General features: G+C 42.2%; 2 protein-coding genes across 17 annotated transcripts; one reads left to right on the top strand and one right to left on the bottom strand.

The window, feature by feature from the left end:
• Nucleotides 1–2,883: 2,883 nt before the first annotated feature.
• LOC123042057 (FCS-Like Zinc finger 1-like) lies at nt 2,884–3,839 on the top strand. Its single transcript, XM_044464585.1, has one exon. The coding sequence runs from the start codon at nt 2,992–2,994 to the stop codon at nt 3,346–3,348; it is 357 nt and encodes a 118-aa protein (XP_044320520.1). The 5' UTR covers nt 2,884–2,991; the 3' UTR covers nt 3,349–3,839.
• A 5,652-nt stretch (nt 3,840–9,491) lies between these two features.
• LOC123046678 (uncharacterized) lies at nt 9,492–13,054 on the bottom strand. 16 transcript variants are annotated; one of them, XR_006422524.1, is made up of 6 exons: nt 12,449–13,053; nt 12,165–12,274; nt 12,010–12,070; nt 11,854–11,901; nt 11,701–11,775; nt 9,492–11,238 (listed from the first exon to the last, which is right to left on the bottom strand). XR_006422524.1 is itself a non-coding variant. In XM_044470087.1 (5 exons), exons 1-5 carry the CDS (start codon nt 12,803–12,805, stop codon nt 11,218–11,220), a joined length of 624 nt encoding a protein of 207 aa, XP_044326022.1. In that variant the 5' UTR covers nt 12,806–13,046; the 3' UTR covers nt 9,492–11,217. The 16 variants fall into 16 exon arrangements, 7 of the variants coding, with proteins under 7 accessions (XP_044326022.1, XP_044326026.1, XP_044326027.1 ...); XR_006422518.1 differs by lacking the exon at nt 11,854–11,901 and having other exon boundaries at nt 9,492–10,984; nt 11,067–11,238; nt 12,449–13,045; XR_006422523.1 differs by having other exon boundaries at nt 11,854–12,070; nt 12,449–13,054.
• Between the last annotated feature and the right edge of the window lie 885 nt (nt 13,055–13,939).

Genomic DNA, 13,939 nt, shown 5'->3' with positions numbered 1-13,939 from the left:
TATCTAGCGGCATCCTCCAGCCTGAAGTTTTTAAGACTGCAAATGGCTGCACGCATTGCTTGCAGCTGAGGCTAGCTGGTGCACGCGCTTGAGTGGGGCACGGGCCGAGAGCGTATACAAGATCTGCAAGTGTGTGCGCGAGTCCACTCTTCACAAGTTGCTCCCGTGGCGTGCATGCACGCTCACACGGATGCACCACCACAGCAAAGATTGCCTCCCGTATGACGACACTAACTTAAAGAGGGGACCTCGAGACTCTGATTTGTTTTGTTCTTTTCTTTTCTTATCTTCATCTCTCGTGTGATATAAACAAAATAACACACAGTACACTGCACGATAGGCATTTATGTCTATTATTGGCGTGGGCTAACCATGTGGGGCGCCTTCCCGTATGTTGGCGAAAAGCCTGGCGCGCTAATTATCAGCACTAAGCGTACACACTAGTTTAAGCAAAGCTGCCTAATCTTATTACTCACACAAGTACAGCCGGAATATATTGGTGCCTAAGTTTCCGACTGGATGAGACGAAGTCTACTAGTACAATGGTTATAGACGCGAATCCTATATACCTAAGAGATTCATCCCCGCAATATTATTTATCTTAACATGTAACCTATCCACATAATCGAGCAGGTCCATCATGTAAAAACTTTTTCCCACTAAACTCTTCAGATTGGTTGTAATGTAGAGTATCATATACTAGTATCGTGCATATGATACTAGTGTATAATACTACATCCGTAATGCCTAGTACTATCATATGTTGGTATCATAAATGAGTACATTTATTATCATGCATGACACAAAGTAGTATCATGTATGCCAACTAGGCAAATTTGATGAGGTGGCATAGAATTAAATAAAGAAAGAGATGGTTAAGTATCATATCATGATACCGTATCATATTAAATGGTGTGCTACTATGTGTCATGCATGACAATAAATGAAGTTAGCTATGATACTAACTTATGATACTATGCACTACGGATGTAGTATGATACATTAGTATCATATGCATGATGCTAGTATATGATATTCGCCATTACGACCAGCCTTATGATACTCCCATTACGGCCAGCCTCATGCACATGCTCCCACTAACTCTTCATGCACATGCAACCTATCATAGATAATCATTAACTATTTCGTTGTGCCCTCTTAAGCAACCACGTCATTCTAGGTTTCTTTTCCTATCTATGCGTCCAATATTTTTATGAATGCACATCTGTAGTTGCTATCATTGTTTTAAGTTTAGCTAAGGGTGAAGATGTCCACTATCTCTACTCAATGTTGTTTTCATCACATATTGCCTCGCCGATATATTGCCAAAGGTAATAAATTAACAGAACAAAAATCACACTCATTTTTGGATTTTTTTCATTAAAAAATAAATGTTTAATCTAAACGCTATTTTTTTTCAAAAAAACATCACGAAATTCTACTATGTTTCATAAATTTTCTCATGTTTTAAACATCAAATTATTTGTTAACAATTCTCGCGGCAACGCGCGGGGTACCATCTAGTACTATCTAAAAGGCGACCCGTGTATCATGTTTTCGTATGATATGGTGCCAGTCTAGTAGGAGTTGACGATTTACAAATCGGCTATAGAATGTTTTCCTCCTGTCCCTGGCGGCTGGAACCCTAGCCGCCGCCATGAGAGCCTAATCTTCCAGCGCCGTCCTCAGGTGGCTCCCCTCCGCCGGCGACCTCGGTCGTCGGTGGTGAGGGGGGTCGCCGGATCCACGCGTGTGGATCGTTTTTACTCCTTCGTAGTCTAGATTTTAGGTTGTTCATCGTCTTTGTTTCGGCGGCGATGATAACAGTGCTGAATAAAGATCTTTGGATCCTTCGTTGACAAGGCGATCCTATGGTTGGGGATGGATTTGGAAACCAGTCTGTTCAACTAAGGATGGCGTGGCGGCAACGGCATCCTCATGGTGGACCTGTGTCCTCGGGCTCCGCAGTTGCGACGGCGTTTGCTTCAGCGTCGGCGCGAAGCTTGGGAGGTAGTCCAGGAGCGGATGCAGATTGTGGTCTGCATCGACGACATCTGGAAAACGGAACATGTGCTGGGTTCGTGGTTCGTGGATGGCAGGTACGGTTTCCTTCTGCGATGTCTTAGTCGCGGTGGGGTGCCAGATCTGGATTTCGAAGACGGGTCCGGGGTGTTGCCCCGGTCTGATTCGTTCAACAGTAAGGGCTTCACTTTTCGTGAGCCACTTTGAAGGTCCGCAAAGCTGTATATCAGCGATGGAGCCGCGTCGAGCTCGGATGAGGAGGTGATTCATCTTTCTTTTCTTTGGTGGCTGCTGTCGTGGTGCGAGAGGCAGGTGATGGGCTTTGGTGTCAAATTCAGAGATGTTCTACTATTTTTTCAGTTTTGTTATGTTGGTCCTTACGTGACTTGTACTTTAATATTTATGATATGAATGAGACATGTATTACCATGCAAAAAAATCGGCTATAGAATGAAGAGCTGTATAGACTTAATTTTTTAAACTGAGTTGCATGACCTATTTTTTCACAATACAAAAAGCTCCTCGAATTTAGTAACTTTTGTATAGCTAGTTGCTAATTGTATTTTTGAGAGTTTTCAAGCACAACTACATTTCTACTCTTCAGAAAATAGCACAACTTCATCCACAAAAAAGAAAATAAAAATAAAAATAGCTCAACTTGCATCAACACTTCAACAGGACTTTCAAGAGCTATGTCTCCTGGTCGACCCGCCAGGAAATAGCACGATTGCCGGTCGTTTTCCTCTCGCTGGAGCCGCTTACCACCGCCCGGGACGGCCGTCCAACGCGCGATATTTACCCGACCCGCGTCCGTCCCCACGCACCATATATACCTGAGCCTTCCACTCTTTTCTCCACCCAACTCGCTCGCTCCCATCATCCTCCCTCTCGCCGCAGCAAGCAAGCGCACCACGAAGATAATCTCTGCTCAGCATTTTTTTGCTCGATAGCCACCTGCACACGCGTACCATGACGGCATCAGCGGCCTGCTCCTTCTTCTTCGACGCCGAGCTCCTCGGCGAGTCCGGCATGCCGGCGATGGACGCGTGCGCGCTCTGCGCCAAGCCGCTGGCGCGCGACAGCGACGTCTTCATGTACAGAGGGGACACTCCCTACTGCAGCGAGGAGTGCCGCCAGGAGGAGATGCAGCTCGACGCCATTTGCGCCAGGCAGGCCGCGCGGAGGCTGCAGCGGTTCTCGGCGGAGACGGAATCCCACCGTAGGCAGCGACAGTCAAGGTCTCCAGGAAGGTGTCGGTCGCGAGCTAACTGGCCGGCCTTGCCTGAAGAACCATCGATGTCTCCGGCTCTCCGGCCAATGCTCTAACCTGGACCGGTGGAGGCACAAGTGCAGCTTGGCGTCGCCTGCGGAAGGCAAGACAGGGCAGCAGCATCAGGCGGCACGAAGCATGGCAAGCTAATTAGGCGACGCCAAGAACCTGGATCATTGTGATTTTTCTTCTTTTGAAATAGTAGGAAAATTGCCCATGCGTTGCAATGGAAAACGTGCTATTAAAACATTGTCATGATGTGAAAACATGCATAACAAATGAAAAGATTATACTCCCTCCGTTCCAAAATAAGTGTCTCAACTTTATACTAAATTTAATACAAAGTTGTACTAAGGTTGAGACATTTATTTTGGGACGGATGGAGTATGTGTTTTTACCTCCTCGTCGTATCTGGATTGATGCCTTTTTTTACTATTGTGTACAATGACATGAAAGTGTCATACCATTGCCTAATATCATATCTGCCTTAGGAGTATTGTACATTATATTTTTCATCTATATATCTTCTGTAAGAAGTAAGATCATGGTTCGAATAAAGTTGTTCGCGCTATTATTTCTCGTCATATAATCTCAAAATAATATATGCATAATCGGACTCGCCAAGATAAAGACGAGATGTTGTATTTTATGATGTTATGTTTTCTACACATGCAATGGTAGTTTTCTAGGAAAATAATCTCAGTAAATCAAACCGAAATAAAAACAAAGGATATTTTACCGGTATCTGATACGAACGTCAATAAAAATAGATCAGACCACCATCAATTAACACACACACACATATATGGAATTGTGCTCGATTTTTACTCAACGTGGCAAAACAAAAATTCTGCAAATGAATGATAATTGACGAACTGTTATTAGGGTTGAAATTCGATTGCTATGTGATTTGAGTATTTCCTCCTAATTTTACTTTTCTATCGATCATTTGGAAGAAAGACTGCTATATGTTTCTAGTGATTTGGTCAGAACTTGAATTCCATGTTATATGCAGCACTACATGATTGCCTTAACACCCTTTTTTAAGAGTACATATGCTAATCTGATAATCTAGATCAGAAATATGCTAATGTTGAAACCAAAATAAACAAAAGAACGTAAATTACAATATATACATTGAAGATAAGTACTAAAAACAAAATTCCACAACGGTGCTAGCTGACTTGTATTATTCTTAAAATAGCATAATACTGCTACTGCTTGCTTGTTTGATTAACTACATGGCCAGTTTTTCGATTTCACTTGAGAAAGTAAGTGAATCTTCTTCTGATGCATGATACCACCTTTTGTGTTCATCATGTACTATGATTTTTTCCAGTTGTATATAAACTAAACTGAAGCTATCAGTTAAATGTGAGATCGATCAAAATGACTAACAAAATGATGCCAATTTATGCATTTGCAAACATCTAGCGTGTTGCAACTAATTTTCTCGGCTCTCTTTTTCTGAGCTGCAGGTTGACTCCCAAACAAAGCAAAGGATAAAAGAAATAAAAACAAAAAAAATAAATGTAAGAACCAGGGATCAAACCCAGAACTCCCCTTTGCAGCCGTGAGGCACAAGCCATTGTGCTACACAAATGCTTCTAGCATAAAAGGGACTTTCACTTTTAATAAACTAAAGCCAGCGGCCACTTGAGAAGGGGAAAAACGAATCGTTTTTTTTTCACTTACCGGTGGCAAGGAGGTAATTATTAGCAACTACGGGGGTAATTCTTATGACGGACGACAGAAACCCAATTCTCCTTATTATTAGGTAAAGATATGTCAAACTTACCCAATTTGGGTGCAATAATTAATCACAATTCCAATTTTAAGAATCAGAATGATCTTGTCATGCTTAGGCTAAACGTCAAACATTTTCACGGTGATTTGTCTTTCTTGATGGGTCGACAATGCCTAGAACCGCTTCACATTGGATCTTGCTTCTCCATCCGACCTGGGTTGTCAGTCCCCCCTTCCTCACCCATCAGTGTGAGTACGTGGGTGGTTTTAGCTCAAGTTTACTAAAACAATCAATTTTTGTTTAGTTTTAAGGTTTGATTTTGTTGCTATTTTCCTCATAAACTGGACCGACTCGCTTCCTCCAATGAAAATTACAAAAATGGTTGCCGGCAACGAGGCTCCTAAAAATTAGATCTGAACCGATGAAGTCTAACCCTGATCTACTCACAGTTGAGTTAGTGCATTTTGAGGCATAACAAGTGAAAGGAAATGACGAAGTTTGTCATCGCCTATTCAACTAAAACATATATCTGTATCACTCTAATATTAACGCAGTGGAAAATGAAGGCAACATTTTGGTTTAAACACCAGCCACTCGAGCCAAGTTTCCATGCTGGAAAAGTAATGAACATCCAACATGGTACACTTAGGTTGTCATGTCCAGATATACCACCGGCGTACAGTTGCGATGTGAGTATAAGATTGCCTAAGCTTTCCCAGTTGGGGATTTTAGAGGTCCGCTCTCTCGGAAATTCATACATGAACTGTGGACATGTGTCGACGGATGCTCTTGTCTCCAAATTTGAATCTCGGTGGTTAGACTGTTTGCTTGGTGTTCAGACGATTTTAGTTTGCATTGTGTGCACTTACATCATCTTCGTTGGCCAGCATTTATTTTTGTGACTATGAACCGTAGGGCAAAAAGCTCACAACCTTGCAACTTTATTTAATGTAGAGCATGGAACGGTACATAATATACAACTCCATATCAGGAAAAAGGAATAAGAGCAAGAACTACAATGCACTAACGCTTTAAGGTGAAAGGTAAGAAACCCATTTCAACAAATTATCCCTGGACCGAGATTTAATTCTATGCGCCAGCAGGGTTGTGTCATGCACAAATCCCCTCTTCCACTAATAAAAAGCGGGCCTCTCTTTTCTGAAGATTTGTTGCATTCCTAGCGATCCAGATATTCCAGCAAGATAGGAAAACCACTTCAGCAAAGAAAGGTTTTTCAAGGACATGCAATATCTGCTGCCGGGTGCATATGCACTTTTGGATGAACAGTAAATGCTAAACAATACTAATATAAATTAAAAAAATGTGGTTCTTTTTGCAACACACATCTAGGAATGTTCTACTCCCACGCAAATTTTGGTGAAGAAATAACATTCCATGTGCACAGAACAGAAAAAATAGTAGTATGAAACGGTGATTTTTTAAGCATTTTGGGCAGCTTGTTTTGTTTTTTACTGAAAATTCTGTGAATGTGATCTCTTCAAGAAAATTTATACATAGGAAGAACACTCAAGAATGTTTGTCTACAATTTTTTGTAATTCATTTTGCCGTTTTTCAGAATTTACTGTTCGAACAGGTGCAAGTGCATTTGCACCTGGGACCAGAAGGGCACTTTTGTTATCGAAATCCTTCCTAGCCTGAGTAGCAATACTCCTCATATCATGTTCTGACTGCCAATCCACCTGCAAGTAGGTCCACACTCTAATACTCAAATTAAATTGAAAGAACAAATGGTCTCTATCTACCCTAGAGCGAGAGCAACACATCACATAGGTAGTTCCGTTAGCTGTAATTGCTCGATGTGGATCATCATCGCTCTTTTCTTTGCACGTCACCGGCCATGTATAACTTTATTTTTAGTGGTGTGATACTTTCTATGTTCCGTTAATGCTAGTTGTGTACATTCTAGTCGTGCAGAGGTCAGGTGTGTGCTCATCGTATTTTGTATCCTACTGATACACTAGTAGAAAAAGGGGCAATGGTCCAGGCCGGGTCAGCCCATTAGTCCGGGTTCAATCCAGAACCGGGACCAATGGGGGCATTGGACCCGGTTCGTGAGCCCCGGGGGCCGGCCGGGCCACGTGGGCCATTGGTCCCAGTTCGTCTGGACCTTTTGGTCCCGGTTGGTGGAACGAACCGGGACTAATGTGCCTTGCTCCTGACCCACCATCATTGGTCCCGGTTGGTGGCCTGAACCGGGACCAAAGGCTTCCCTTTAGTCCCGGTTCAAGCCACGAACCGGGACCAATTAATTGTCTATATATACCCCTCGCCGCGAGCAGAGCACTCTCACTGCTTTGTTTTTCGTGGCCGACAAGGAGAGAGCTTTGTGGTGCTCTAGCTCACCTCCTATGCACACAGGTGTTCGATGGAATGCCCGAGCCACACTACTTAAGCTTTCTCCAAACTCAACCTCCAAGCTCCATTTTCCTCAATATTTATCTAGGTTTAGCGGTCCGTCACGTCCCGTCCCCGTCTTCACCGTCGTCGATCGCCCGCGCCGATCTCGTCGCCGGCAGCACTGTGGTGAGCCTCTTGTTCTTATCTTCTTTCTGAAAGGAAAAAAAATTCTTACTTGTATGTTTGTATAGATACTTGTATAATTTTCTTACTTTTATTATTGCATCTTATATAGTGCGATGGTTTTGGTATCCGCCCCCGTCGGCCCTCGTCCTGTCTATGATTCGGATGTGGTATATATTATCTTTTCATAACTATTGGTTCATCTATTGTTTATGACAATTATGCCGACCAACGTGACATAGATTTTATTTATCTAGGAGGCTGTTGAACCGGAAATTCCAACCGACCCTATTGTCGAGAGGTTAAATTTAGTTGAAGAAGAAAACAATTTCTTAAAGGAAAAAATAGAAAAATTAAGGAGGAGAAGATGATATTGGAGTTGCATGTTGCGGATGTTGTGAATGATCACAAGATCAAGATGGATGCAATGCGCTTGAAGATTAAAAAGATTAGAAAATATGCCATTCATACCGAGGCTTGGTATCATTATGTCGTTGGATCAGTTGTTACATTGGTTGCGATTATGATCGCATTTGTTTTCGCATTGAAATGTTTTACATAGTTTCAATGTATGGTTTAATTAATTTAGATGCTCTGCAGAGCTTTATGTTGTTAGATGAGAACTATGTATGTACTTTGGTTTTAATGTGATGATGAACTTCTATTAATTTGGTCACTTGATTATCTATTCATGATGTTCTGTAATGATTTTTGACACACTTAATTATATATAATGCACGCAGATGAACCGGAAATGGATGTACGGTTCAAGATACACCTCCGAGTATATTAAGGGCGTGCATGAATTTCTCGAAGTGGCCGAGGCAAACAAGCAGAATGGTTTTATGTGTTGTCCATGCCCTATATGTGCGAATACGGAGTCTTACTTTGACCGGAAAATCCTTCACACCCACCTGCTTTACAAGGGTTTCATGCCACACTATAATGTTTGGACGAGGCACGGAGAAATAGGGGTTATGATGGAAGACGGCGAAGAAGAAAAGTACGATGACAACTATGTGCCCCTGAATACGGTGATGCTACTGAAGATCAAGAGGAACCAGACGATGTGCATGATGATGCTGCAACAGGCGAAGCTGCTGAAGATCAAGAGGAACCAAACAATGTGCCCGATGATGATGATCTCCGCTGGGTCATTGTCGATGCAAGGACGCAATGCGAAAGTCAAAAGGAGAAGCTGAAGTTCGATCGCATGTTAGAGGACCACAAAAAAAGGTTGTACCCCAATTGCGAAGATGGCAACACAAAGCTCGGTACCGTACTGGAATTGCTGCAGTGGAAGGCAGAGAATGCTGTGCCTGACAAAGGATTTGAGAAGCTACTGAAAATACTAGTTGACCCGTTGCGCCAAATGGCGCAGAGACCCACTAAAGCCATGTTGTCGATGAAAATAGTTTCATTTTGCAAGGACATATTCGATATTGATAGTAGAAAGCCCATGTGTTAAATCATGCTATATTAAAAATATGTTAATCATGCTGAAAATCTTAGTTTGAAAAGAAATAATATTTGTATAACATGTATAGACCAGTGAAGGAAGCATCTTTTTGGTTGAAAAATATGGTTATCAAGCCGAGGAATCTGAGTTAAAAAAAACATATTTGTATAACATGTATAGACCATACAACTCGACAGTAAAATTTGGAAATGTTAATCTTCTGAAAGTCATGCATAGTGCCTTAGCATAATAAGGAGTATAGTACTGCACATGCTATGTTGCAGAAGAACAAAATTGTTACTCCCTCCAATCCAAAATAAATGACATGGTTTTAGTTCAAACCACTACACTTATTTTGGATCAGAGGAAGTAGATAACAATAATTAGGCAACTACAATAACAAAAAGCACCGGTGCATGTCAATATAATTATTAAATTCGATTTCCACCTGTTGAGAAATAAACATTGCAACTGCACATAGATCAAACCATCATTTGTTCCAACATTTAAAAAACAATATCAGTTCCACAACAGGGCCTCGGTCTATCAAGCAATACTAAAAGCATAAATAGGTAGCACGCTGTTCTTATCCCTTCAATAGTGCAAAAAATATGTACTGCCATAGAGCAACACCTACAGTAGAAACATAAATCAGGCTAAAGCAGAAGCAGACCCAATTTGAAAATTCTCGAATGCCCTGATAAGAGTCGTATGTAAGTAGCTTGACTGCAATTTCACACCAAAACAAAAAAGGGAGGCAAGAATCTTCTGTGCTACGCTTTCCTGTGGTTGATATGCCTGCAATCACTCAGCCGACAATATCATATGCTTGCAATCATTTGAGCCATCAATTAGCCAAAATTCTTGACACAACATCAAAATAGCTCTGTAAAAAGGAAGAAACATGACAAAATGCTATGAACGCAATGAGAAAGATATAAAACAAATGTATACCAGTGCCAAAAATGAAGAGAGCTACAAAAAAATGGGAAATCAAAATTTCTAAACAGCATTAGCTACTGACAGAAGAATTTGCATTACTTAAAAGACAACTCTTGCAGCCTACATTACTTGTCGCAATTAAAATATAAGATTTCTCAACTGGATAATCATGGTTGTGCTAATGTTTACTAATCCTAAAAATCATCAATTCAAGTCCTCTGTTTCAGCGAGAACATCAAAATCCCCTTTGATAAGGAACTGCTTGATAAGGACCGGCACAAATGATGGCTTATATTTAAAAAGTGGTGATGTAGCCTACATTGCATGGTAATGAGGCAATACCAAAATGCTAAATTCTGGTCAAGGTAAGGAAGCCTGCATTATCATATTATAAGATGGAAAACCCTTCTAAGTTCACAGTCAAATAAGGATCAGATTCCTTGACATCTTGAGGCTGTGTACCTCCACCCGATCTATCCATGGAAGAAAATAAAGGAAGTTTACATTATCATATTTTATGTCACATATTACAGTTTGTTAGCCCACCTTTCTGGTTATACATCCAGTAAAATGATATAACTATCTTTTATAAGCTACAAAGAGATCAACCGTGAGCTTCAAGATCCCATGAAAACTCAACAGGATATACACCATAGCAGTACTTGGCCCTATTTTCATATTCAATGCACACCATCTAATTCTAATAATAATAAATCTAAATTAAAATGATACATAAAATTTTTGTAGTTAGAGATAGGACCAAGTTGGAGTAGTACAGAGAAAATCAAACTTTATCCTAGCATTACACAGAAGAAACATGAGTCACTTATCGTAAGAACATAAACATACTATGAAATAAGGATCAGGTTCCATCCCTATACCTTGACATGCTGAGGCGCTGCACCTCCACCGACTCTGCCCATGAACGAAATAACAGAGGGCGGCTCAACTAATCAAAGCATAGCATCCTTGCTGCTGTAGTAAACTTTGTAAAGTAGTGGCCTGCTCACAAGCAGTTAACATACTCACAGGGGAAGATATGTCTTTCTAGGCATGTACTCTACAACAAGCAATATCTCATCACCTTGAGAGGAACATCCAAGCAGATTTGCTGACCTTTTACCCCAGAGGCAGAGCTAACCAGCTTATTTAGCATCTTCCTGAAGCATAATTAATTCCTCAAAAGATATGGGCAAATCTTACAAAATCACTGGCACTGTATGGATCAAGTTGAACTATGCACCGATACGGAACATCTAAAAAAGGAACAAACGAATTAAACCCATTAGCTATACATGCTCTTTACAGAGCATACATGAACTACACAGCAAACTAAACATGAATATAAACTGGGGCCATGACTTCACAATGTACAAAAAAAAGTCAATAAAAATGGACGACCTATCTTCAATCCAATGTGTAACAAGATTGAAGCAAGTTATGGACTGCAATGGTGTAAAATATGTATAAAAACTTGGATGTCAGACGACTCTTTGGCAAAATCATAGGCGCCAATGAACAATACAAATTTAAACACCATATATTATTACATCTTAAAGTTCACATAACCATGGCCCATCAATAGACAATTAGACCGACAAAGAAAGGTAAATGCATGTAGCTAGAGACATCACAACAGTATTACGGCACTTAGAGAAAGAGAAGCATGTGTGTAGCGAGAAAGAACAATCATGTAGGGAAGAAAGAATAAAGCAAACCATGAACAACAACACAGAGTTGCAGATGCAGCAACCTAGCAGATCGTTGAACCTACTAGACAAACGGAGAAAGACCTGCCAGAGTACATGCATACCGGTCACACAGGCATAAAAATAGCAGGCTTATAGACAAGCAAAACAACAACTAATTACCAGAGCTAGAAAGCAGAACCAGGCCAAGAAAGCATGCTATACAGAGGACTATACCAAGGCGGACCAGCAGGCAAATCGAGATGAAAAAAAAGAAAGGTCATCACACACACATTTCATCGAACATGTTGCATGCAAGCAAACAGAGCGCAGACTAACCTCAATGGCAATGGCAGAAAGATGCGACTGTCGATGCAGGACACAACGGGAAGAAACCAACCTGCACACGATGGGGACAAGAGGAAGAACAGAGGTTACCAGGGCGCAAGGAAAAGGAAGGAAGAAGCAAGAATCAAGTAAAGAAGGGCACCAACCTCAACCGGCAGTGTTCATCCAGCACACGAAGGCTACTGCAATGGACGAGCACCCCACCGGCGAAGAAGGATGAACAATCCAACCGAGGGGAACAACACATAGGCACCTGCTACAGAACAGTGGCAAATATAATTAGAATCAACTAAAAATGGCTAAAACAAGCAGAGTGGACCATTGACGAAAGGCAAATGATAGGGATGAGACAAACATTGACGAAGAGAAGAAGGCAGGAGAAAGCTCGCCAAATCCTACAAATGAAAGCGGAAAGACATCGGGAGCTTACTGGATTCGAAGAGGAGAGGAGGCGGCGGCCGCCGAACTCGCCGCCAGCTACGGTGCAGCTGCCCCTCTTGACCGTGCGGGCCGCAGCAGAGGAGGCGGTGCGTCGGGCCGACCAGCGGCTGCAGTTGCTCCTGCTGCTCCGGCCAGTGGGCCTTCCTCCATGGCGACACTGCCTCCTTGCTCCGGTTGTTTTGGCCGGCGAGCCTCCCTCTACGACCAACCCATCCTCACTTTCCGCTGCACCAACCCCCGCCGTTTTCCCCTGCAGGTGCCGGCCTTCTGCCCAGACCCGACCCATGCGCCACCAACCTAAGCAATGGATCAACGATGGCGTACTCTCCCATCGGCCATGATCCATGGTACCTAGCCGGTGGAGGCGGCAGGGCAACGGCGGGGAGCGGGAGGAATGGCGGCGATGAGCACGAACACGCAAAGAGAGAGGGAGATGGCTAGGATTCGTGGCTTCTTGCTGTGGCGGCTGAGGAGGGATAGAGATCAAGGAGGGAGGGAGGGGGTGCGGCGTGCGAGCAAGGGGATTGGGCGAGGGGGTTTCGAGGACACGGCCCCGCAAACGTCACAACGCACGACGCGGCCAACTGCTCCCCATCTCCTCCAACGAAGGACACGGGCACCGCGTGACGCGACGCGTCAAGTGTGGTTTACCCGAGAAATTGCAACCCAGCCAATGGAGGATCCAATGAGCGGGACCAGGAGTAGCGGTGGCCCACCCGTCATCGTGTCAGCATAATCGCGAGTGCACAAGCCGAGCGCACATGCTCCAGCCCACCCCTCAGCAATTGACGGCTATTTTTTTTAAATAATACATTTTTAATATTAAATTTCAGAAGTATTACGCCGTAATTATATTAAAAAAAATATTACCCAGTTGGCCTACTGCTGACCGATTGGATCCAGTCAGCCTACTGCTGGCCGATTGGCCCCGAGTCAGCCCACTGTCGGCCGATTGGATCCAGTCGGCCCACTGCTGGCCGATTGGCCCCAGTCAGCCCACAGCTGGTCGATTGGCACCCAGTCTGCTTCCTCTAGGCCGACAGGTGCATGCACCCATCTATCTGTTGAGTAGGTATTTGAAAAATGTTGAAGAAGTATTTGAAAAAATGTTGATCATGCATATAAAAATGTTAATCAAGCATTTTTTAAAAATGTTGCACAAGTATTTGAAAATGTTGAATAAATATTTGAAAACTGTTGAATAGGTATTTGAAAAATGTTGAAGAAGTATTTTAAAAAATGTTGATCATGTATATATAAAAATGTTAATCAAGCATTTGCAACAAATGTTGAAGAAGTATTTAAAAAAAATGTTGAACAGGTATTTGAAAAAAATGTTGAACAAGTATTTTCAAAAATATTGATCATGTAAATAAAAATGTTGAACAAGTATTTGTAAAAATGTTGATCATGTATATAAAAATGTTGAACAAGTATTTGAAAAAAATTGAAAAAGTATTTAATTTTTTTGAACAAGTAT

This window comes from Triticum aestivum, chromosome 2B, assembly GCF_018294505.1.
Source record: "Triticum aestivum cultivar Chinese Spring chromosome 2B, IWGSC CS RefSeq v2.1, whole genome shotgun sequence".
In the NCBI taxonomy this organism is placed as follows: Eukaryota; Viridiplantae; Streptophyta; class Magnoliopsida; order Poales; family Poaceae; genus Triticum; species Triticum aestivum.
This window is presented reverse-complemented; position numbering and strand designations above follow the sequence as displayed.

Bases quoted from the DNA above. Each gene is read 5' to 3' on its own strand.
- LOC123042057 (XM_044464585.1), top strand. From the start codon at position 2,992: ATGACGGCATCAGCGGCCTGCTCCTTCTTCTTCGACGCCGAGCTCCTC.
- LOC123046678 (XM_044470085.1), bottom strand. From the start codon at position 12,805: ATGGATCATGGCCGATGGGAGAGTACGCCATCGTTGATCCATTGCTTA. The intron at 12,071-12,164 runs GTTGGTGCCCTT...CATCGTGTGCAG, and splicing joins GATGAACACTGCCGGTTGAG to GTTGGTTTCTTCCCGTTGTG. The intron at 11,776-12,009 runs GTTAGTCTGCGC...GTACTCTGGCAG, and splicing joins TTTCTGCCATTGCCATTGAG to GTCTTTCTCCGTTTGTCTAG.